The sequence below is a fragment of the Tympanuchus pallidicinctus genome, unplaced genomic scaffold, assembly GCF_026119805.1.
Source record: "Tympanuchus pallidicinctus isolate F22 unplaced genomic scaffold, pur_lepc_1.0 scaffold3, whole genome shotgun sequence".
Lineage (NCBI taxonomy): Eukaryota > Metazoa > Chordata > Aves > Galliformes > Phasianidae > Tympanuchus > Tympanuchus pallidicinctus.
Window position 1 is genome coordinate 6901698 of NW_026294747.1, and position 26151 is coordinate 6927848.

At 39.8% G+C, this 26151-nt stretch overlaps 1 protein-coding gene across 7 annotated transcripts; it reads left to right on the plus strand.

The window, feature by feature from the left end:
• Positions 1-25905, plus strand: BTBD10 (BTB domain containing 10). Of its 7 annotated transcripts, none has more exons than XM_052693289.1 (9): positions 5-116; positions 6335-6493; positions 17566-17759; positions 18610-18895; positions 20390-20492; positions 21183-21303; positions 22351-22548; positions 23122-23232; positions 24796-25905. In XM_052693289.1, exons 2-9 carry the CDS (start codon positions 6393-6395, stop codon positions 25104-25106), a joined length of 1425 nt encoding a protein of 474 aa, XP_052549249.1. In that variant the 5' UTR covers positions 5-116; positions 6335-6392; the 3' UTR covers positions 25107-25905. The 7 variants fall into 7 exon arrangements, with proteins under 7 accessions (XP_052549253.1, XP_052549249.1, XP_052549255.1 ...); XM_052693292.1 differs by lacking the exon at positions 5-116 and adding an exon at positions 135-243; XM_052693291.1 differs by lacking the exon at positions 5-116 and adding an exon at positions 267-462.
• The last annotated feature ends 246 nt before the right edge of the window (positions 25906-26151 follow it).

Genomic DNA, 26151 nt, shown 5'->3' on the forward strand with positions numbered 1-26151 from the left:
ACATCCTCGTCTCTTTCTGTGTGCGTTGCTGTGGCTCTCGCGAGTGGTTGCCGGACCCGAGCCGAACGGCTGGCAGCGGTGGTGCCGTGCGGAGGCCGAGTCGCGGCGCCGTGCGGGTGAGCTGCGGCAGGACCTCGCGGAGCCGGCCCCTGGAGAGGGCTGTGTGCGGGGCTTTCGGCTCTCTCCTTGCGGTGGCTGTGCGCATCGCTGTGCCCGTGGCACGGCCGGGCTGGGACCGGAGCGGTACGTGGGTCCGCTGGGGCGCCGGGAGCGCAGCAGCTCCGTCAGGGCGGTGCGCGGGAACGGTTCTGCTCCGCGCCGCGGTTCGGTCGTGTTACCGGTAAAACCTGCGGCTGCTATAAGGGCTGTGCCCAAACGGAGTGTCGCGTGGGGCTGCCGGGCTGCTATCCTTACCTGTGCCCTCTCTAAGCAAAGCCTTCCCGGTTCGAACGGTTTTGTGAGGTAAATACCTTTTTGAAACTTTCTTCCCCCTGTAACCGTGTTTTGTTTACAGAAAGATTTCTCGTTTACGATCGAGCCGTCATTGCACAGCAGTGTGTCACAGTTACCCAGCGTTGCATGTTTTTCCCTTGAAGTCGCTTTTGTTCCTCACTCTTGCTTGTACATCGTGTTCTTTTCTGTCTCTGATCTCATTGCACGTATCGCTACAGAGCTTTTTTCTTTCAGAATATGGATCCAGCTCCATCTCAGGCCTTTCCCAGGGCTGTTTCCTCTGGCTGCCTGCCTGCAGTCTGCAGCCATGGATGAGCGTTGCTCTTGGTTGGTGTCCCTACCTGCTGGCTGGCTTTCAAAGGTCCAACAACATGCTTTGTGCATTTCAGTAACCTCTTGACTGTTGCCTTTTATTCTTATTTTTGTTCACCTCTTTCTTTGTGAATCATCTTTAGTAACTTATTTAAGTAGCTTCAGCCTTTCCCCAGAGTACCCTCCTTTTCTCTCTTCAATCTGCTGTTGGATTAGATGGCCCAGAAATACAATTCAAATTACCATCTACATATTAGTCACAGTCCTTATCCTGGTGTATTTCATTCTCATTTTCTTCTTCTCTGAACTAAAAATATGTCCCTGCATCATCTTGTGGAGGTTAACTTGAACTCATTCATATGGCTTGAAAACAAACACAGCCAAATCAAGCTGGGTGGATTTTGACTATTTTTAATTAGGGAAAATTGTTCCACTGTATTTGTTCTGCCAGTCTGCTGTTATGGATTTGTCTTCAGCCAGTCTTTCTTGTAAAACATCACAGAGATTTTTTTTTTTCCTGTTCAGATACATAAATCTTCCAAATCTTCTAAAATTACATCTAGCTTTGTCCCATTTATGTCTTGAAAACTCATTGTATTCTATGATGTCCTATCTGTGATCATCACTGACATGTACCTATCATGCTGTTTGAGACTGTTCTTCTGACAAATTTTTCAACATCTAGCATTTGTTCTTTCACCCAGTTTTAGTGCCAGGAAGACAGCACTCCAAAGCAGTTCTCCTATCACCCACTGAAGCTCGCTTTTCCTTTTTAGGCACACTGGTATTTGAAAATGGTTGAATGATTTGTGTGTGGCTGACTCTGCTGATTACATTAGTCACAGATGTCATCACTGTTGGTTTTTCTGTCACCTGGTTCTAATTTGTATGCTTTCTTTGATTGCATGCTTGAGAACAGGGCCTCCTGTATGTGTACAGAAACATTAAATTTTCATTATGAGCCAACATTTTTCAATACAGTTTTCATTAGTAGCATTGCTTAAATCTTGGCCTAGTACTGTTCCTTATCAATAAGTGTATGTGGCTTTGTATGTTGGTGGGCCACAGGGGATGGGAGGATTGCAGACACACGAAGTTAGGCTCTGCTGCTTCTGGTCCTGCAGTGCTGGCTGGGGTGCTGTTTTTGTGTAAAAGTTGCTTGATTCTCTCAGCATTACATATATAATGTTATATATATATATATGTATATATGTATTTTTTACAAACAAACCTGGGCTGACTTTACTTGCTGAATCTGAATATGGAAGGGGAAAAAGTTGCCTGCCTTCTGCTTTGTAGGCTTATGGTATCAGATGGATGTATTTTATAATTCCTGGAGGCTATAAAGTTAAAGCCTACATGATAGTCACTGAGTATCTGTTACTCATGGTGCTATAGAAATGGAAGTATCAGCTTCATGTGACTGTTTTTATTGGTTTGGGTTTTTTGTTTGCTCTTCTTACTCATTAAAAGAAGCTTGACCTACTGGTTGAATGTCAGTGCTGTACTGCAAATGAAATTTCTGAGCTTGTAAGTTTGACATCTCTGAGAGGAGGATTTATAAAACTACTGTATGTGTGTAGTTGTGTCTGCTGTCTGCGGTGGTTTGCAAGAAACTGACTGGGCAGGTATGGATTTCCATGACAGATGGTGTTTGCAAGTGTGCTTTGAACTGCATTTCTGAAGAAGGGTGTAATATCACTGTGCTGGCATTTCCAGTAAATCTTACTTGTTAGCTAGTTTTAGTTGGTACTTTGACTAGAGGAGGTGAACTGCACCACCACTTCATACTGAAAGTCTGAAGAATCTCAAGTTTTGAGATTCTCTCACAACTGATGCCAGGTTTGGCAACTTACCTACTGGATTCTTCTGATTAACCTCGTTCAGCCTTACAGATTTGTTAGCTGAGGAGGCCCTCGTTACAGCTGATGAGCTGCTGAAACCTGTCCCACTTGACAAAAACCTTCTGATTGATGTTTACATCTGAATAGCTGTGAGTCTGCTGAGGTGTTGTGTTAGTTATTTTAATGCTGTATTCTGTATTGCCAGCTGGAGCAGTTAATTCTGTGTTATATGTTTGGGACAGAAGCTGGCTTCTTGGGCTTCTGCTTCAAAACTTTAGGGCTGTGTTAATCATCCTCTTTAGTTAGACTCCAATGTTTTGCAACCTTTCAGATATCCTTGGTAAATATAATGTGGCTGTCTTTGAAATTTTACTGTGTCTTTGTAGCCTCTAAATTTCTTAAACGAGTGATGACTTTAGCTTCACGTTGATGGTAGCAATTCTAAACCTGTGCTGAAAGCTTTGTAAATCAGTCTGCTTCCTGGCTTTTAGATGTACGGTTTTTCAACATTTCTCCCTGTGCTAATTTTCCAGCATTGGCTAAGAAATCCTTAATTTGCACCTAGACAACTGCTTATTAGAATGGTGGCAGTCTAGCCAATATGACAGTGTTTTGTGATCTACTCAGGGTTTTTGGATCTAATTTTCCTTTGCTTTTATTTTTCCTTTTAGTATGCGCCTTGGTGCCTTTTCATAATCAGCAGTATTTCAGGTGAAGTTGCTTGATTTCATGAAAGGCACTGGGTGGTATTCAGGGCAGTGTCCTCCAGCACCTCTTGTATTGCAGCTGAGCTCTGAAGGTTCTGCAAAAAGCATTTGCTTCAGTATAAACTACATATATTGCTGCCACTGTGAAACTACCCCTCTCCCTTCCAAAAATAAAATAAAATAAAATCATTTAAACCACAGATAAAGAATTTTCTTTTCTGAATTTGCAGAATTGAAGTGAATTTTCATTTAGAAAATGCTATATTGGTTTCGTAACATAGCTTAGTAACTTTATGCTTTGCTCTTATTTGTGGCTTGCAAAATTTGAAATAAAATTGATAAACACATTTATGATCAGCTCAAAAGTGCCAGCAGTAATGATGAAGAAAAACATTGGCTTCATTATAGCAGAATATTTCTTAGAGAAGTATTATTTGTAGCTCCTGTTGAGTAGGGAGTGCAGCAGAGGTGGTTGCTTGTTTGCAGTGGTTTTTCACATAAAGCAGGAAAAGGAAAATAGAACTGTTCAGCTGGGGCAGTCCAGTTTGGTCCTTTCTGCACATGTCATTGTCTTTTGTTTGTAGTGGTTTAAGTGCATAGCAGAGTAGGTTGAAGAACTGATCCTTCTTAAAGCATCTTTTTTATCCGTATGCATGTGAGACTATGTCCTCATGTTGACTCTTGTCACTTTCTTTACGTGAAAGATGTGGAGAAGGCAGCCAGCATGAAAGAACTTTAAGTGGCTTTAGTGTGTCCTTGCAGCTGCAGTTCTCTTAATAATAGCCTGTTTACTTATCTTTCCAGTGTCAAAGCTTAATTCACAGGCTGGTTCTTACTTCATTAAAATGAATGAGACCTTGAAGCTGGAGGACAAATTCACTGCTCCAGAAAAGGTGTGGTCCACGTGTTTGTGAGACTGTAGATGAGATAGAAGCATGTAAGCAAGGTGCTGTGAGCCTGTCTCAGGGTGCTTGGCAGTGGGGGAGCCTGGGCAGGTGGCTGCCCTCCTTGGCACCTGGGTGTTGTTGTCTTGGCAGGCAGACAGTGCAACTGTGAGCAAGTAATTGGGTGGTTCCCTTTGGGGAATGCTCTTTGCCTTTTGTTTTAAGCTTCCTTGATCCCAGCAGTAGGACTTTGGAGGGGGAAGAAGTTGAAGTGATACAGTCTGATGAACACAACTTGTTTCAATCCAGGATAACATGTATCTTTACTTTTGTGTTACTTGCGCTTGAGAATGGTACCTGCTGCACCTGAACTCTGAGTGGTGGCTGCTGAGGGAACTCAATACTGGTTTGGTAAACCAAGCTCCCTTAGCTCCTTAATACTGCTCCTTCCCCTCTGAAGTAGGCTGTAGACTTCTTTAAACATCTAAGCACGCTTGATAAAAGAGTGCAAATGCAGTAACCATCTACATTAATGTTATGTCATCACACAGTGACTGTGCTATGGTAAAGCTTTGGTAACCTGAATTTCCAGATAATATGCAATTAATGCTTGTTGGGACTTTCTGCATGGGAAAATTGAATGCCTGCTGTAATTCTTAATGAAATGCTTTTTTTCCCCTTTTCTGACTTCATATGGACACGTGACCTTCTTAGTTTTCTGATCAAAGTGTATTGGATTATAGAAACTGTAACAGGAAAAGAAGCAGCCTTGTGTTGGAGATTGTAAAATGCTGCAGCTTTAACACTGTAAGTCTTTAAGCAGCTGCCTGGTGCTTTGCAAGTCAATGGAGCTGAAGTCAAAAGGTTAAGCAAGTATCTAAATTTTGCTCATAGGAGAACATATAAGGGATTTATCATACATTAAGGGCATACTATACATAACCTGTTAACTTATTTTAGCTGTGAAAAAATATTTCATCCTGGGCAATAGTATAAAATCTATTTTCTTTGGTAGGACTAAATTTGGAAAAAAAAAAAAAAAAAAAAACCACAAACAAACCAAACTAATATGCAACTAATATTTTTAAGAAACTTGTTTTCTGCTATTCTCCTGTAATAAAAAATTTGGGGTCTAAATATAGCTGCGAGCTTTCCTTTTTTCATGACTAAAATGTCTTTATCTGAGAAGCTGCAGTGTTTTACAGGAAAAGCCCCAGTTCCTTTGGGACTTGCTTCCAAAAAGGATTGAGTTGCATAGAGTGTAATGGAAATATGCTAAATATGGAGGTGGGAGCAAATGTTATGTTTCTAAAATATTTCACCTAAGACTTCATAGAAATGTGGCAATCGTATTTATCTGTTCCTGGATTTTTCCAGATGCTTTAGAACCATCAACTGTTTACTTCTAGCTGCTTCACCACTTTTGTAAGCAGATTGCTATACACAACTGTCTTGACGAAAGTGCCACTTCCAGATATTTAGGATTGGCTGCCTTGATTGACAGTTAATAGAGTTAATTTGTCTATGAGTGAAGTTTAATGGGTATTAAACAATCTTGGATCTCAGTCAAAGCAAAGGTAGGGTTATAGTGATTTCTATTTTACCATGAAATGTTTTCTTTTTTTGAGAAGTTCAGTGAAACTGGGCAGGATTGAACATTTCTAAGAATTGATGTTAATCTCCTTCTGGAGTGAAGGCTCAGATAAAACTGTTAATGATAATTATGTTCTCTTTTTGGGCAACCACTCAAATTGTAAAACTGTTGATCTCCTTTCAACATTGGGATCTTTGGAATTAACTTCATCCATTTGGAAGAAAGCTATGATATGTTTTCCTCATGTTTTATAGCCACTAACTTTTCTGTTTGGACCGAGTGGAATTGTGGCAAAATTAAAGCTGTCTACCAAAACGTACAGGACTATATTACTTACAGCAAAATGTTTTTTTTAGTGCAGGTATCAGCAGAATGTGTAGAAGATTGTTGCTGTGTAATGTTGAAGTCATGCTTGAAATATCCTACATTCTGTGGTTTTTAATTTAAACAAGAAAACTAACAACACTAAAATGTGCATTGTCTTCTGTTATTTTCCTTTGTGGCATTTTTAAAAAGGTAAACACTGCTCTCTTAATGTAGGTTGTGAGTGCTGCATGTGTGCTTTTGAGAGCAGTAGTGTGAGGAAACTTGCAGTGGAATGGCAGGACGGCCTCATCCTTATGACAGTAACTCCAGTGATCCAGAGAATTGGGATCGGAAATTGCATAATAGACCTCGTAAGCTTTGTAAACATTCAAGGTAGGTGCTGCATACAATCTCTTGCATCTCAAAACTGCATTGGAAGCCTGTTCTAAAGGCTGCTGTATCTGGTTGTGGCAAGTCCTGTCATAAATTTCATGGTTCTTTTCTAAAGAAATGCTACTTAACTATTTTAAAAGATGCTTCCCAATGTAACTGATTTGCCAGCTTTCCCTGTCTGTGTTTGCATTTGCTTTGTGGCGTATGGGGTCTTTGTTTCATTAAGCTGAATGCCTTTTGTGTATATCAGGATACTGATTGAGTGGCCAAATATATGGGATGCTTACTGGGATTTACTTCCTGTTCTTGGCTTTTTTAGTTGGGTACTCTGTGAAGCAGCATACTTAAAATACTTGCAACTCCGTCATGGCGATGATTAATATTTGCTTGCATGCAAGTGTCACATGTTGTAGCATTCTCTTTGTAAAGCTGTTTGTCAGATCTTGCTTGCCTCTGCTTCCCCCATTGCAAGAATGTTTCCTAAGTGCTTTTTGAAGACATAATGAAGTTAATTAGTGCTTTTCCAGCATCAAGCATTCCAAAAATGATCTAAGCCAAGCTATTAGATACCCAGCAAATATATGCGAAGAAACACAGTGCTGAAAATACATATAAGCATATTTAAAAAAAAAAAAGTGCGTCTTTGAGGTACTTTTGCCTTTTAGAAGTGCTAAATATATCTGAAAACATCTGTTAGCTAGCTAAAATTGCTGATTTTTTTTTTTTTTTAAGCTTTCCTACTTTAAGGATTTTAGGAAAAGAGCTAAGGAGAACATTCAGTAACAGCAATGTAATTCATGTTCTTATTATATAGATTCAGATAAGCTGTACTGTGGTGTTGCCCGAAGCATTGAACAAGCAATTAATATTGTTGGTTATTGTCCTGTCATTAAATGTTGGATAATTGAGACATCTGAGAGGCAGGAAAAAAAAAAAAAAAAAGAATGCTTTGGTAATTAAAAAGCTCCTAGGGAGACCCATGCAATTATAGGCTTGTTTGAGATGCTACTTTACAGTGAATAATGGAATGGTTAATGCAGAACTCCTGCTTCTGGTCAGTGTGGGCCTATGCAATGCAGCTTTGTACAGCTGCTGTTTTTGTTAAGGTTAGTGTCTGGTAAGTGGTTGATCTGTGCTTCTTATTTAGGGTCAAAATGCGGTGCAGTATTGGCAAATGAATGGTACAGTTATTAGAGGGCACTGTATGTGAATTGAGGACTGTTCACTATCAGTGTCTCAGTGTGATTGCAAATGATGACTCATTGCTGACTCTGGTTTGTGGTGCTCATCTGTGGTCCTGCACTGCCTCCCATGACTGGCGATATGCAGTGCAACCTAAAACTGATACTGGTGCAGATGGCTAATGATGGAAGGGGTAGTAAATAATGAAAAGGACTTGTTAACAGCACATGATCTGAACAGCCTGATAAATTGGGAGCAGGCAACCATGCATTCTTAATATTGCTAAATGCAAAGTTAAACATTCAGGAACAAAAAACATAGCCCACTTTGTAGACTGCGTAAACTGTGTCATTGTCAGTCTCAGTATTGTAAGGAATGGGCAGGATTTAATTGTAAGGAGCTTTCTCGGTGGGCAGTTAAATAGATATAAATCTGTAGTAACATCACATGATCAAAAGGATTAATGTGGAGTTTTCTTGAGGAAGTCTATGGCCTGTGCTTTGAGAAAGACTTGGATCACTTCGTTTAGTCTGAATTCAGGGTTCTCCCCTTAAAAGGCATGCCTCTGAAATGACTGCTGCAGAGTTAGACGTGGCTCTGGTGAGACGTAGTAGGTGTTCCCAGCAAAGTGCTGAACAGCCAGCATTTCATGGAGGCTTTTAGTACATGAGGTAGAGGGATAGTATTTAAAGTAACATCATTTTCTATCAGAATAGTGTAGACTCTTTTTGGAAAGCTTTGTGAATATGAAACCAAGTAATAGTCTGAGGTATAAATTAAGGAGAAATATTCTGTTACCTTGTTCCTTTGAGATCCTTGATTACTTCATCGAATCAAATTATTGGAAAATAGTGTACTTTATTTAAAAGCCTAAACTAAATAATCTGATTTTCTGTGGCTGAGTGTAGAAATGTTACTACAGTTTCTGATTTAATGGACACTTTTTTTCTCGAGAGAAATAAGTCTGAAAAATGCAGTGTGAGGAAAATGCCTTTGAAGACAAATCTTAAGGGTGGAACTGTAAGAAAATGGCTTCACTAAAAGGTTTGACTATTGCAGTCTTATTTGCTTTGCACTTTCAAAACATACCTTATTGTCATTAAAAAAAAAATACTCCAGATTTTAAAACACTAATAATGAAATAAGAACTTTATAATGAATCTTGATGAAAGAGTAATATTTAAGATAGATGGTTAGCTTGTCACTTCTTGATGTTCTGCAGTGTTTGATCCACCAGCCTTGACATTCTTAGAATAGCTTAAATAATTGTCTGGACTTGTTGAAAACAATCCAGGAGTGTGAGCCATCCTGTAAGGCTTGGTTTGTGTAGCAGCAAGGAGAGTTTTGGAGCCCTGCTTTCTTCATGGTGCCATCCGCTTGATGCAGAGGACTTGCACAAAACCTGAGGGTGCTCTTATTTACCAGTCACACAGCTCCAAGTGTCTTTTTCTAGATTGAGAATCAGATGGAATTTTTGAAACCTCAACCAAGTTGTGATGTTTTCTCTCCTTTTTCTTGTTCTGAGATGAGCAATGAATGTATCAGAAAACAAGAACAATTCAAGTGATCCCTAGAAAAAATTAAAGGATCCTGAGGGGATGAAATGTGGTGTTAAAACTGAGTGCAGCTAATGATTCAATCTGTCTTGCTTGTCCAATCTATTAAGAAAACTTGGTGCTTATTCCAGTACCTAAGTAAGATGGAAGAAAACTTCCAGGAATCTAATGTTGACTGAACAGCAGCGGAGGTTCAAGTAAGGAGTCGTTAATATTTTCGTTGATAGGTATTGCTGGTTTGTATTTTCTATTAATTTTTTCATTGGTTAGGGTTATTAGCTTCTCGTGTTAGTTTTTAGCTTCCAAAAGGCTTTAATTGCTGTTGGAAGACTTTCATTTTAATTCTGTTGCACTAAATACTTCATCTACAGTAGCGGTGGAAAACCTGTCTGAAACTTTCTTCCTTCTTAAGATTTTTCCTGAATATCTTTGCTGCTCTTCTAGTCAATACCAAATGGTATTTCCATATTTTCTCACTCTCTTTAAGTACTCTTAGATTTGAAATCCTGTCTGCTGTACTGCATGAATGACCAAAGCATGGCTGTGCCATGTTCTCATGACACTTGAATCTTTGGAATCTTTAAAAATATTGAACTTCTTTGAAAAATTTTCTAGAAATAAGTTACTGTGCATATGTTGAAGGCTGAAAATTCTTGTGGCTGATTTTATTTTTGCATGCTAGAGAAGGATGGATTCATGAGTTCTGAATGAATATGCAACTTGCCTTAGCATTTTCTAAGTACGTGACACATCTCAGAAGTTTCTTTTTGTCATCCCTGCAATGGTATCAGAATATGTAAGGTTTTCTGCTGCAGGACAGATTATTTTTTTCTGTTCTTATAAATATGATTTCTGCCGCTGAACGTTTCGTAGGATGCTGCTGGCTTCATACGGGTTCAGAAAGTGTTTAAATGTGATTCCTTTGAAGTTCTGAAGATGGACATACTTTCCAGTCCCAAGGAAGAATACAATGCTTCTTAGCTTCTTTAACTTGGATATTTAAAAAAAAAAAAGTCCCTTTTTGAAAATGAAGGAGGAATTGCTGGCATGTGAATAAAGGCAACCTGTTTTCTTGTATGTGATGCGTATTTGAGTAGTTTGACAGAAGTCATGAGGTGTGGCTGTATATTTACATGAAGATTAATTCCTTGCTGCTTGAAAAATCAAAATCATTGGCAAATGAGCACACTGGATTTTTAATTGTTGTTGTTTCCTTCATGGAATGGAATGGAATTACTAAGAAATATATTGTTGGTGGTTGATAGGGCCTGCTGAAGAATATTTAAGAATTTTGGAGCTGGAAACGTGTTTTCCTGAGCTGCTGTGTGGAATGGGGGAAGGTCTTATAGCACTCTGCAGTTTGAGTAGAGAATTCTGCCCAAGGGCTTTCTTCTTGGTGGCTTAGCCCCATTAAGACTGGGTGCCAGACCTTACTTTTGCAGGGTCTAGATGGTTGTGTGTCCTGGCCTGCTGAGCAGCTTTGGGGGTGAATCAGAACTAGCGTATCCATGGCATGTTCTTTCTAGCTGAGCTGGGATAAAAAGGAAAACATGCTAGTTCTGCTCTGATGGGAAGACCACATATAGAGAACCAGTGCTGAAAGAACCAATGCACATTTGCACTTTTACTTGCTGCTTGTTGACCCTATTGCTGGAGGGAGGAAAAAGGACTGAGACTTTTCTGTTACGCTTTCTATATGGCTGCTTATAGGTGGCTATAGGTCTTCCGTGAGTTATTTTGACGTGAAGAAATGACTTAGAAGACGGCGATGGCTCTTCTGCTTCTGGAAGGTCATTGCATGAACCCTCAGGAAATGCTAAGAACAGAAGATTCAGTGGCTCAGGGGACTGAAATGGTGCAAAGGGAATATTTTTCCTGCCTCACAAGAACGGTCTCCTCTGTTGAGAGTGCTGCTGCCCTGCTTTTCTAATCACGGATCTTGCGTTTCTTCTTACTGACTTCCTTTTTCTAGCAGTGGTCTTTTGCTGAAAAGCACAGTAGATATTTCCCACAATAAACTTGCTGGAAAAGGGACGTTCACAGTTTAGAACATGGGGAGTGTGCTGTCTTGTTCTCAGGAGGTTGTTGCCATACCTGCTCGTGAGCTCAGTAGAAGGTGAATTCAATTCAAACATTAATCCAGGCAGACTTGGTAGGAAGACATCATGTGCCCTTGAAACTGCATGTATTTGTGCAGTGTGGACGATGATGAGCACAAACGAGCTATGTGACGAGAGGAAGTTAGCAATAACCTTTCGAGATGTGTGTTTGTGTGCTGAAAGCCGACGACTTGGCAGGACCAAAAATAGCTTCGCAGATGGTGCTTGGCACGGCAGCTCGCCGCTCGTGCGCTCCTCACGCTGCCTGTCACTCACGTCGCCCAATGGCTGCCTGGGGATGCGGGACAGTGAGTGTGAGCTGGGCTGGCAGGAGGCGGCGAGGTCAGACGTCAGGATCGCACTACGCATGGCTGAGTCAGTGGCTGCGAGGAACTGAGCTGAATTAATAGCTACAGGGGGGTGCGTCTCTGAATGGACTGTGGAGCTACGATCTCTTATCCTTGAGGGGAAGATGATGGAGGAAAAAGTATGGCTGGCTCGTGCTGCGCTGGGCTGCTGAAGAGAGGATGGAGATACCAAATATGCTGAACTTAACAAGTAATGCCAAAGGATGCTGATCTGGCTTTCAAGGCTGTCTTCTTGGGAGGAACAGAATTCCTTTGTGCTCTGATTCCCAAATTATTTCCGTGCTTTTGTGTTTCCTCCCTGATAGATACAAGAGGAAGGTGTGTATGTGTTAAAAGGAATAATCTGTGGGTAATGCTCAGGAGCAGAATGAGTTAAGGGGAGAGTGCTGTCCTTTGTGTGTACTGGTCAATTTACATATCTGCTGACAAAGAACAGGCTTAGGGGGAGAAAGGGGGGCATAAGCGTTGTATAAGTCCTAGGGATAGGAACAGAACGGATTTGATTTCATCTGATGCCTTGCAGAAGTATTGCTGGTACTTATTGTATATAGAAAGCTCTTTATCTGTGTTCTACAAGTGTTGATTATGTGAATCATCCTAGGAATGGACTGGATCTAAGTTCTTATGTTAAGATGAGTTAGTTCATGTAGGTCTAGAAGATAAAGGGTGAAAAATAGGGGTAAGATCTTAACAAATAATCCAGTGCTGCGTCCTCTACATTTACATTTAGATTTATGGCTTTTTCATGGCTGTTTTCTTTGGCTTTTATGTTAGTTTACCACCATAATTCTGTAGACAAGAGCCTGTTTTACAAATCATGTGTTTATTGGCAGTGTTCAGTAGGATGCGCGCACACTTTTTGTATTGGAATACGTGCTAATTATTTTGGCAGTGAAATTAATTCAGTTTAATGACTTCTTTTAGTCATTAGTAATACATTCATAGCAGTATGTTGTTATGTATAAAGACAAATGGAAGCCCTTCTTTCACCAGTGACTCTGATGCATCATTAAATTGAAGGGCATTCACTTCTTTTAAAGAAAGCTCTTCCTTTACTGCAGAAACACAAAGCATGTTGGTATGACAAGCGTGTCATTTTGATGGTACTTTCCTCCTTTACTCCATATTAAATAGGCTTCCTTAAAGCCTTTAGCTTATTTGGTTTTCTTTGTTAGGTAACTGCGTTTAAAGAAAATGCCTCTTCCCTGTTACAAAGGCAGAGCTGTCTTTATCTGTGACTCAATAGGAAAAGAAACTCATTTATTTATCAGACGTTCTTGAATGGGTGCAGTGCTGCTGTCCCAGTGTTCCTTTGGAGCCAGGAAAAGCAGTATAGTGAAATTCTGTGTAGGCTGAGTACACCAGTATTCATAGGGCTGCCTTCTTTGAAGGTGATCGACAAAGCAAGGCAGCATTGACCTCCTCTTGGTAAACTTCTGTGATCTAGCAACATAGGGTAGCCTACATGATGGTTTTTTTCCAGCTTAGTTTTAAATTAAGTGCTGTTATTAAGCATCTAGGAATAGCATTTTGCTTAAATGCTGCTTTTGTTCCTCTGTTGTATCCACAGCTTCCAAGGTGCAGTGTGCAGATGTTAACCATCTGGGAAGTAGATTGAAAGCTGGGAGTTGCGAGTATTTTCTTTTAGAGAAATAGAAATCTGAAGCTATAATGACTTTCTTGGAGGCTTGTAATAGTGCACTGCCCAGAACACTCTTCACTGTTGTAGGCTGACATTACAAATTAATACAGTGTGACAGCCAGGTGCTGCATAAGACCAGTGGTTTCTTGGCAATTTTAATTATCCGTGTCTCACTGCTGTTGGGAAGTACTGGTGTTGTACTGGGCTGCCTAATGTGTCTGTGAACAGTTTGTTCTTTCAAGTAGGGCTGCTCTGCTTTTGTTGTTCCTTCTTTTGTCAGGGCAGTAGCTGCAGTGACACAATGGAGAGCTCCCTGCTTCAGCACTGCTTTGGTTTGTCTGCATTATCAGGGTTCATTACCTCCAATTTCTACCAAAGGTTAAGACTTCATCTGCAAAATGCACTGGCAAGTCTCAGCAGTCTGAAAATCTGCTTAAAATTATTTTAAAGATAAGGAGAGACAGCAAGTGTATTGGTCTGACTTGATAATGGATTAAATCAAGTAACTCTTAACAAGCTTTGAATTGCTGCTGTGATGCAGAGTTTTTTGGGTTTTTTTTTTTTTTTTTTTTTTTTTTGCATTTCCCAGTGGAAACTGCCACCTGTCCCCAGTGGTTTTGTTATGAGAGGAAGAAAATGACATTACAGATCTATTAGCGGAAAAAAGTATATTTAGTAGTCTTGATGTCTTCATACTTTGTTGAACATTTGCAACTTCTTCAGCCTCTTAGTAGTAAAATATGTCCCAGGTTGTCCTTCCTTTTTGGTGGTAGCTCCCTTTTCAGGGTGACTAAACACCTGGTAAAGTGACACAGCTCTGCAGGTCCCTTTCTTTATGTTCTTTGCTCTACAATATGCAAAGCAAACAAAGGAGTTTAAATCTGAACAACATTGTATTTCACTGGTAGTATTTAGCTTGGTGTACACGCTGTAGAGCAAGAGAACTGCAGACTTCTGTCAGATGCATCTTCAATAGACCAAAGAAATAAACTGAATTTCTTCTCCATTGTGATTCAACAGCGGTGTGTTTTAAAACCAATACTTAAATGGCTGTTAATAAGATAAGGGAAGATTCACGTTTAAATGGTGCTTTCTCTTAGAACCATAGAATGGTTTGAGTTGAAAAGGGGCCTTTAAGATCATCTAGTTCCAACCCCTGCTATAGGCAGGGACACCTCCCACCAGACCAGGTTGCTCACAGGCCTGTGCAGCCTGACTTTGAATGCTTCCAGGGAGGGACATGCACAGCCTCGTTGGACAACCTGCTTCAGTGTCTCACCACTCGCACAGTTAAGAATTTGTAATATCTAGTTTAACCTACCCTGTTCCAGTTTAAAGCCCTTTCCCCATGTCCTGTTGCTGCACACCCCTTTAAGTCCCCAGCTTTCCTGTGGGACCCTCCAGGTACTGGAAGGCAGCCCCAGTAGGAGCGTGGGTGTGTGGCTGAGCCTCCAGCCTCCCTCATGGGATTCTGGCTGACTCAGGATTGCTTGCTGTAGCACCTGTTTTTCTCCTGAGAGAGATTATTAACGAGGGCTCATCCCACTGCTGTGTGAACTCTGAATCACTGCTTTGAGAGTAATGTGGCTTAAGATAATTTGCTGAATTAAGAAACACATTTTTAATTGCCTTTCCTGTTGAAGAGTAATTTGTGCCTGCACCGCCAAAATGCGTGATAGGTTCAAGTATCCTCACAGAGGTTCAGTTTCATTTTCTCTTGTATTTCCCTTAGTTAAGGAAACTGAAGCACTTGGCTATTCAGAAATGGGCAATCGTACGTTCTGATATCATGAAGTGCTGTATACGCGCTACTCTGGTTTCTTGCAGCATGGCTAAAAGCATTATCAGGGCTAGGATCAAAAAGCTTTGTTAAAGGTGATCACGTGGCTCTATCAGGATTTGCTGAGGTGCGCTGTCACAGGGCTGCTACGTGCATTTGTGCGGGGCAGTTGGTTGCTATCATAACATCACGCTTCAGGGGCAGGAAGGCTGTGACTGTTTCTGAGGAAGTTCAGCTGTATGTTACTAATCAATTGTCATGGATAAACTGGGTTCCTCTGTTTTGAGTTGCATTTTAACTGTAGGCTACAAACTGACTGTTTCCGATGTTTTGCCATCATTTCGTACCTGTTTAGAAGGCTGTATTTCATATACGCTGCTATATGGGGAAGAAAAGGTGCAGAGGTTTTCTTAAATTGTTGATGCCTTTGAAAGGCAGATTTTGCCCATCCTCACCGTTGGGAACTTTTGCATATTTTACTTTTATGATGCAGAATTACCTTTCCTCTATTAGAAGAGCGGTACAGGTAAGGAGATGCATTAGCTGTGCTGAAATGCCATACATCTTTACCCAGTCAAAATAGCACTGAAGGCCCCATGGAGAGTGCTGTTTAATTTTAATGGATGTATTTCAATCATCTTGATTCTTAGCTCATAATTTTGAGCCCTTCCAGCCATGAGCAAGGCTTGCAGTTGTTTTGCCTCGTTCAGTAGACCTTTGGCTGACTTCACAACTTCGAGATGCATGTCTTATTGCAGCATATTTTAAGCTTGGCAGGAAACAGTATTGCAGTAGATTCTCTCTGCACCAAACTCCTCCTTCGTTGGATACAAGCTCTTTCCTTCAAAATGGCGTGGGGGGAAGCTGAAAGACATATTTCTTTGTTTTGTACTAATACCCCTTTGAGGCCAATTTCAGCACTAATGTAAACTAGTAAAGATTTATCCTGTCTTTTGTTCTGATTTATGTTCCTCTTCTTATCAGTCACTGATACCTGAAGTTGAAATGCGTCACGTTAGATGCTTACTTCTTGATCTAGTCTTGTGGGGAAACTTGGGGGGATGGGGTTTGGTCATGACTTTTAAGTAACTTAAGAGGATGTTCTGCTCTACTTGCTTCTGCATTCAGTGCTTTTTAAAGTTGTCGTGCCCTTCTTAGCTAAGTCCTGATTCTTACCTCTTCTTGTTCTTGAATTCTACAGCATTCCTAGCAGTGATCTTTCAGGTCTCTTGGTAAGCTGTGTGATTCACAGGCTGCAAGCAACTGGGGCATCGAGGCTCCTGTGGGAAATGGTGACCCATCTTTGTCAGATGCTGTAGCTGTCCACACTTCTCAGTTACACCGTGCCTGGGGCTTCATCAAAGTTTTGCAGTTGAATCTGTTTCTTATAAACAAGGGGTGTTGCCATGCTTGTGCTTAAATGACAAATAGCAAAGGAACTAATTTAAGAATTCTGGTGGGGTGCAAGGACACAGATGTCTGTTCTCTGCTGATATAAAATCATTTTAAAGAGTACAAATGAAAGGCAGAAGTATTTTCAGTGAAATTCAGCAGTGACTTTTGTACACTGCTGTTTAATTTTTAGGCAATTTCTGAAGGTACTGGACCTTGAAACTGAGAGGCTTTGTTGATAGCTTTAATAACTAATTGCAAAACAGAATCAGTATCCTTGATTTAGGAAATGTAACATAATCACAGTCTAAAAAAAAATCTTAAACGGTTAATTAAAATTTGCTAGTTTGGAACAAATGTCATTCTTGTTACTGACAGCTCTAAGAGTCTCAGCTTAGATAGTACACTTCATAAGTCTCTTACTCTATTGTTTCTTATGAGAGTAATTGACAATTTTAGAAAGGAAGCACAAATGTAAACTCGTGGCTGGTATATTTTGGTGCATTAACTGGTGTGAGGCTGACCTCCTTTTAGAGGGCAAGTTGCAAGAAAACAAACAAGCAAACCCTGAAGAGACAAGTAAGCAGCTAAGTCTTTTCTAAAAGCCTGTACTCTGATAAATGTTTTCCAAACCAGGTTTTACTGGAGAAGAAAAAAAAAAAAGAAAAAGAGCCCTGCCTTTTGATTTCATTGTTCAATTACAGTGCTTAATCTAACAGTAAGAATCAAAATAAAATACTCAGCTGTGCTTGACTGACTTGTTCTGGAAGGGATTTCTGTGAGTGTGATTTTCCAGGCAGTCTCCAACTGATCAAGCAGCGTCTCTTTGTAGATGATACAGCAATAACCAGATAATTTGTGCTGTCAATTTAGTGTTCCAAACCATTGATTACTTTTGTGAATGTGGATATGAGTACAGCAAAGAAAGAAAATGGATGTGGATAATATTAATCTTCGGTTTATGCTCCATGTATGTGTTTTGATGTCTTTGAAATTTCAGTGTACAGTGTTTCAGACATCTTGAAATGTGGAACATTTCTCTTCTGTTTCCAGCACCTCATCTCGTATTGCTAAAGGAGCAGACTGTACAAAAATGAGCCTTCATGGTGCAAGTGGTGGACATGAGAGATCGAGGGACAGGCGCAGATCCAGTGACAGATCTCGTGACTCATCCCATGAAAGAGCAGAGTCTCAGCTCACTCCATGCATCAGAAATGTTACTTCACCAACAAGACAGTACCATCCTGGTGTGTTCAGATCTTTAGCATTTCAGGATTAAAATTTTGAAGTTTAATTGCCAGTTTGTTAAAGGAATACAATAGAAAGCATACAGACCTCCTGTGTGTGCCCTGGGCTGGAAGTACCTTTTTTTTTTTTTTTTTTTTTTTCTTCCCTAGATCATAACATTTATATATTCTTACATTGTGATTCTTATTTAATATAAATTGCAAGAATGATCTAATTCTCCTAAAAAGAGAATATTTTCCCCTTGGCAGGGTTTGGGGTTTAGCATTATAGTAAAAGGAAAAACTTCTCTTTTTTTAACGTAACAGAATTTGTGGAGGTTTTTTTGTTTTGTTTTTTTTTTTGTTTGTTTGTTCATTTGTGTTGGTGTTTTTTTTTGGTACCATAATACTAAATACAAACTGTGATGAGTAGCTCTTGTATTATGTTGAGCTGCTTTTTCAATTGTGGAATGCTAATTTTTTTTTTTTCTAATGAAGAATTTGGGGAGACAAGGCAGGTTTGGTGTGAACCTCTTTGAAGTTCAACAAGGCCAAATTAAAAGTTTGTGCACCTGGGTAGGGGCAATCTTAGATGTCAGTACAGTATGAATGATGAATTGATTGAGAGTAGGACTTAGAATGGTTTGGGTTGCAAGGAGCCCTTTAATGATGGCCAGACAGTAGAAACTTTGTGTTCTTATACAGAAAGCAGTTATTTTTGAATGTTTCTTTAACTAAAGAACAGCTTTTGTTGAATAAGTCTGTCAGTTTGCTGTGCTATGTTTCTGGAAATCCATAAATTGCATAGGACTCATGTAAGACTAATAGTTTGTGGTGTTTTTCTTTTCCCTCCACCTTTTGCTCTCTTAAGATCGAGAAAAGGATCATAGTTCATCTCGACCAAGCAGCCCCCGCCCTCAGAAGATTTCCCCTAATGGTTCCAGTGTTAGCATGGGGAACAGCAGCAGGAACAGTAGCCAGTCAAGTTCAGATGGAAGCTGCAAGGCTGGTGGAGAAATGGTGTTTGTGTATGAAAATGGGAAAGAGGGAGCTCGGAATGTAAGAACTTCTGAACGGGTAACACTCATAGTGGACAACACCAGATTTGTTGTCGATCCTTCTATCTTCACTGCACAACCAAACACAATGTTGGGCAGGTTTGTATCTTTTTATTTTCTTAGTCTCCTACCTACAGAAGTGAGTAATTCAATATGTATACATATTTTTATTTATTTATTTTTTTTTAAGATAAACTGTTTAAAAAGCTACTGATCTCATTGCTACTTTAATCTAACACTTGATGTTATCAATTTGTAAAAGCCTTTAAGTGAAAGAGTTCTCTACTTGGCGGAGGTGCCAGTGGACATCTATTACAGCAGTTTGCCACTGATTAACACTTCATATGAGCATATGAAATTTCCTTCTTGCTTGGCATCGCTTCTGTATTCAGTCTGCCTTATCCTATCTTCCAATTTTTAACCTAATTGCTTCATAAAGCACTTCTGACATAGATGATGTTTTTCAAAACAGCATGAATGAAAACTTGTAGGTGTTTTTGGTGATAGTGTTTTTTCTTAATGGACCTGTCCAGACAGCATTCAAGCTCAGATTCATCTTCTAAAATGCGTTAGAACAGGGTAATGTGAAATGGGCATTATTGGTGTAACGTGTCAGTCTCACAGCAAAGAGAACTAGTGTTCCAAATGGACGGTAGTTGAATGAAAGTCCACATAACTCGTGCTTAATGCTTGCTGCAAAAACTATAATAAGCAACATAACATCATGTTTTGTAGGTGGGAAGGAATGCTGTACTTTAATTGCTTGGATACTGACTGTTTCGCTATTAAAATGGGACTTTTTTCAATCCCTAATCACATAATATTTAAAAATGTATATATGAAGCTATTTGCTGAGGCATAGTTAAATGTATGATGAAACAATTTCGTGCTTTAAACATGCACTGTGAGGGATAAATAGTACCTTGGTTCCCTGTTTTGTGAGAAGTCAGGGGCAGAGTTGCAAAGAGCCAGAAAAACTGTTTTGTGTAAATAGTAAAGAAAATAAGTACAAATAACCTGAAGTAAATTAAAGAATTGATGCAAGGTGTTTGTATATTTACAATCAAGTTATACATAAATAAACAGGAATGTCACAAAGTGGTAATGTATCAGAATGAGGTTATGTGGTGAAACTGTCTCTTTTTTTCATGTCAGCCTCCAAAGAAATGGTATTGGCTAATGCACTAGATATTTTTTTTCTGTGTGTTGCCGAGTTATTCTCCCTCAGGGATTGGTTCAAGGCACAAATCTATTTTATCTTTTATCAATTCAAAAGTAGGTTAATAAAAATATGGAAATACTGTTCTAAAATGCAAACTATTTATAAAACCATTTTCCCTGGTGTCAGCTCACGGGTCACTGGGTAGGAGCTGCTTAACTAGAATGCACTAGGAGGTAAGAGAATGGCTTCTTGGCCTTAAGCCTTTAAGCTGTTAGACTTCCATTTATTTAAATACATTTTGGCTTTAGAAGTGGTCAGAAAATGCACATCAAATCATTTAAGTACCATTTTTGACATTTTTACTTTTAAGGTTCACAAAAAAACCCAACACCTAGTAGGGAGTTCTAACTGAATTTCTTATTTTCGAGCAGGATGTTTGGATCAGGCAGAGAACATAACTTCACACGTCCCAATGAGAAAGGAGAGTATGAAGTGGCGGAAGGAATTGGGTCCACTGTGTTTCGTGCAATTCTGGTGAGTTTTTATGGAGGAAGAGGTACTAAAAGCATTGTTAGGACAAGTGCTCTACGTACTAAGGAAAGTTAAGTTCTTGAAATATTGCATTTTGGTTGGGTTTTGGTTGAATCTTGATATGAACTTTCCCAGGGTTTTCTGGACACGTGTGTAATACCAGGGAGAACACATGAGGCCAACAAAAAAAATCTGTTCATCTCCTGTGGGTCTAGTTGGCCTAGTTTAGATACATTCAGCCCTTCTTGTGCTGAAATGAGGGAAAACCCAACCAGTACTTGAAGTGAACTTTCTCCAGGTAATGGGAGAAAAGCAGTCTTTCATGTGAGAAGGAAATATCTTCTTACACAAGAACTAAAACTGTTAAACTGCTTTGTCAGCAGAAGTGGAATATCAAAAGCTCAGGGAAGTATACATAAAAGACAGTATATATGCAACAAGATGACCAGCAGTAGTAGATGTTGCTTAGAAAATGATCCATGCTAGAGCTTGCTGCTCTGAAAGCAGCTATCTCAGAAACTGTATGAATTCAAGGATAATAATATTCATAATTTTTTGGTGCATATTCCTCTCATGTTTTAGAAGGGTTTGTTGTGGAAAAATAATTTCAGCTTTGAGACTGAAGTGTATCTGTCAACAGATGTTTCAGTACATTGTTGTGGTTTTTTTTGTTTGTTTACTGTATTACTTCAGGATTACTACAAGACTGGAGTGATACGCTGTCCTGATGGGATATCTATTCCTGAATTGAGAGAAGCGTGTGACTATCTCTGTATCTCTTTTGAGTACAGTACTATTAAATGCAGGGATCTCAGTAAGTATGCACTTTATTAAAATGAATTGTACAGGCTAACTTAAGCAAATATCTGAAGGATTAATTGCAGATTTTTCTTTATTGAAATAAGGAACACATCTGATACTATATGAACAAAATCCGTCCTTTTTTTCTTAAAGTAGGGCTCCAAATGGATATGCAGCTTGTGAAAAATCATGTTTTAGATATTGAAATATGTGATACTCAAATATTTTAGTGCCCTGGTTGGAAGTGTGTAATAGTTAAGCTGTACTGATTTACCTGTGGTAGGGATACACTAGCATTAAGTGGTATCTTGTAGAAGAGAGGGAATATAAGTTATTCAAGTCCCTGCCCATGAAAACTGAGCTGTATTGCTAGTGCAGTTTAGTAGAGTTGTGCTGGTGGTGCATCATGGTTATGAGTGTGCAGTGTATGTCCAGCTGGTGTCTTCCCTGAATGCAGCCAAAGCGTTGGCCAGCAGGTCAGATCACCTGGCCATGTCTCTGGTTGCTGTGATCTTGTGGTGGCTGTGCAGTTGTAAGACATGTAAGATATGTACAGGGCACCTGTGCCTTCATCAGCAGTGCCATGGCTTCACTACATGTTGCCTGCTCAGTCGCTCTGTCTTAGCAGGATTTCAGAGCTGATGCTTTGAGGATTTTGAGAGGATTTTGGTTTTAAACTGCTGCTTATGAAAAGTGGGTGCATGCACTACTCCTTCAGCAGCAGGCTTAAATAGTGCTGCTTTTAGGAAACCCAAGAGGAGTCTTGCGTGCAACTTCCTCACATTGAGGGGCAGTAAAAACATTAAGCAAGTCCACTTGGAAGTTGTGCCACTGTCTACACAGTGAATGTGAATGTCCTACCAGCAGGACAGTGCTGTCAGTTAGAAGTCCTGGTGCAGCTTACAGTGGAAATGGGAAAAAGTTCTGATCATATTCAAACTAATGAACTAAGTGTCTTTACAGCTGTCTGCAGTAAATACTGCAAAGTGAACAGAGTTCTGTGTTTCTTGCTCCTGCCCTCATTTCTTAACCAACTTCAATGCTTTTTAAAATGTTCCAGGTGCTCTCATGCATGAGTTGTCAAATGATGGTGCTCGCAAACAGTTTGAGTTTTACCTCGAAGAAATGATTCTCCCCTTAATGGTTGCCAGTGCCCAAAGTGGTGAGCGGGAGTGCCACATTGTTGTGCTGACGGATGATGATGTTGTTGACTGGGACGAAGAGTATCCTCCTCAAATGGGAGAGGAGTATTCGCAAAGTAAGGTTATTTTGTTTCTGCCTTGCTGCTCCATGGTAGTAAAAGTGCTCATCTAACTTATGTATGTGTGAGCACTCCTAGTGATAACATCCAGATGCTTCAAAAAAATTAGCTTTGTCAGTTCTGTTCACTGTTTTGCTTCATTCAAGTCTAATTAAGAAGAGGAGCTAATTTTTACTGTTAGAAGGCATTTGAGGTTTCTGACTTTGAAGGCTGAACTCCCTAGAATGTGTAAAGGAATTACATCTTACCCGGGGGAAAAAAAAATCCTTTGTTGAGGATGCATTGAGAGTATTTAGTGTGATTTGTGAGTTCTTTTACTACATGTATTAAAAACTAAATGATAAGAAGAATTACCAGATGCAACCAACCAGTTTCACAGTGCCTTCTGCCACTTTTTTTCTGGTTTCTGTTTCGTGTGTTTTGAGGAGCTTTTAGGTCTTTCCCACTCCTTCTGGAGTAACAAACAGTTATATAAAGCAGGACAATGAAAAAAGATAATGAAACCTTATTTCTAGGACCAGAAGCTGAATCATTTGAGTACAATTTTTCCTCATTAAAATGTACTTTCAGTTATTTACAGCACAAAGTTGTATAGATTCTTCAAATACATTGAAAATAGAGATGTTGCCAAGTCTGTTTTGAAGGAAAGAGGGCTCAAGAAGATCCGATTGGGCATTGAAGGTAAGGCTTTATGATCATCTGTACAATTGAAGATACAAGGGTTGATTCACCTTGTGGGGTGACATCACTGACAGTAGATGACAACATGGCTGGGGGGAGTGGTAGTCAATAAACAACTGGTCCAGCTGGAAACCTGATTACAGGCTTGGCTGCTCCACAAGACTTACATAGCTGCTGAGTAGCTTACATGGTTTGTAGCATCTTAGGGCTGCATCTCATGCAGTTCCCCTTCAGTTTTCATGAGAATCTTCTCTGTTCTTGCTCTACTTCATTTGAAGTCCTGGAGTCCTTTTACAGCTTTTATATGTTGTTCCTGGTCTCGTGTCTTTTTCTGGGCTCGAAATGAAAAATCTAAGTTGCATCTAGCTGTTTTCTTTTAGGAAATGGAAACCTATTAAATGCATCACTGAAGTGCAAAGAAATATTAATCTGAAATCTGTTCAGTGGAACAGGCTGCCCAGGGAGGTGGTGGAGTCTCCTTCTCTGGAGATGTTCAAGACCCGCCTGGACACCTACTTGTGTGACCTGGTGTAGGGAACCTGCTTTGGCAGGGGGTTGGATGATGATCTCTGGAGGTCCCTTCCAACCCCTACGATTCTGAGCAATTCTGTGATTCTGTGAAATAAGCATCTTGTGCCTTGAGGAGGCTGATGGGTAAAAATCTCAGCTCTGGCATTGTGAAAAACAAGTACAGTTAGTTGGCTTAGATTTTTATCATGGATGTAACAACTGGGCTGCTCTCTATTGTGTTTTCTTTGATTGTTGACCCAAATATTTAAAAATACAGCCTTTTGTCACTTGTCAATTTCTAGCATTCACACACCCAGTTGTCATGGTTACGTTTGTAATTTGCCAACGAAAAGCAAATGCATCAAAAACTTGTGAACTTAAAAATAAGTTCAAGTGAACGAAGCATGAGCCTCCTAGCTGACATGCCATTAAACTACTCAAGAACTGTTTCCATCTGTAATGCTGGCTAATAAGAGATTATTTTTGCTGGCATTTGTTTTAAACAAAGGGCAACAGTTTGACTCAATGCTCGCATGCCATAGTTATGTGCAACTTTCTAGTAATGAAAATTGCTGCTTAGAGCACAGGAGGAAAGGATTGGTCTAAAACTATATTTTCTTAGCTTGGGGAAGCTGGGAGGATGTGAGATGAATTGCAGTGCTAGGATTCTGCTTGGGGACTTGAACCGCAGATCAAAGTGGCACTGCTCTCTAGTTTTGAGGTCTCTTTTTGAGGTCTCACTTTGCAGGTCAGTGTTCACAGAACAACTGGCTTTGCTGTGGAGCTTGGAGAGTTGTCTTGGAAACATCTGCATCATCAGGAGCATTGCAGCCTTTTTTATTACAGCTTGTGCGGTAGTGCAGCCTCTGTCTCTGTGTTGCCTTTGCTTATATAACATCAAGAACAGCACAGCTGAGTGTTTCCATTCTGGCTGCTGATGGTAAACAAGTGCTCATCTTCATTATGCTTCATGTGTTTCTCGTACTGTTTAGTTCAGGGTTTTCTTTCACCAGAAAGCAGTGTTAACTTCTGCCGTACTGTAATGTTTTTTAGGTTACCCTACATACAAGGAGAAAGTGAAAAAGCGACCAGGTGGAAGACCAGAGGTGATTTACAACTATGTCCAGAGGCCGTTTATTCGGATGTCATGGGAGAAGGAGGAAGGAAAGAGCCGGCACGTTGACTTCCAGTGTGTGAAAAGCAAATCTATTACAAACCTAGCAGCAGCGGCAGCAGATATACCCCAGGACCAGCTCGTGGTAATGCATCCTACCCCCCAAGTAGATGAGCTGGATATTCTGCCTATTCACCCTCCACCCAGTAACAGTGAGATGGATACTGAGGGACAGAACCTGCCCCTTTGATTTAGACTGATATAAAAAATAAAGCATGCTCCATTACAGCAGCCCTGTACTCAATTCATACTACACTGCAATTCCAGTTTTCTTCATTGTGTAATGGTGTTTAGGATATTGCAGTATGGACCTTTGGAAAGACCAAGGGGAGTCTCTGCTTGTTTTTGAAAGGGTACAGATAAAACATTCTGGGGTTACAGTTACATGTATTTGTTCACCGGTAGGTTTGTGATGTTGATTATTTGTATGCCGGACTGTCCTCGCTCTGAAGCCCATCGAAACTGCCAGGATGCCGGGGGCTGTGTGCGTTCAGTATTGTTACACAGGGGTTAGAATGCAGGATTTGGCATTGATAGTAGCACTTTACAAATGGTTGATAAATGGAATTCCAAGCCATTTTTTATAAATCTATTGCACAATACTAACAAAGTGCTTCTATCAAAAGTATTAACTATAAATAGTTTTGCTCTGAATAGATTGACCCTTCTAAAGTTATTGCATATGGTTGAGCACAAAACTACTTATCATTGGGTTTTTGGATTGAGGACGTGATTCAATTACCCACGTAACTCCTTGTTAAAGTTCTTCAGTGAATTTTTTCACTTGTTTGCAGCGTGAGCCATGTTCAAAAGTTGTGAACAATGGATAGGGGCTTTATCTTAAATTTTGCCTTACTTTATTATGTTCACAAGTATTTATTTACTAAATTTTTCATAAGTGTCATGAAATAGGAAAATGCAAATGGTTCATTCTTCATTTACTGATTGTAAACGAGTTTTTCATGCAAATAAAATTTCCATTATTTTAATGGGTTTGAATTATGTGTGAGTGAGATTAAATATACAGATGAGGTTCGTAAGTTGCTTTTTGCTTTTTTCAGGGTGGTTGGAGATGACTTCAAATGTAAGAGTGAAAAGTGGCTATTTCCTAAAATCAGATATCTGTTGCGCTGTCTGCCTTAACTCACCTTGCTAAGGGATTTTTTTATAGTTTAAACTGAAATTTCTAAGTAATATCATCTTTAAGAATGCAGTGTAGTGACAGAATTCCATAA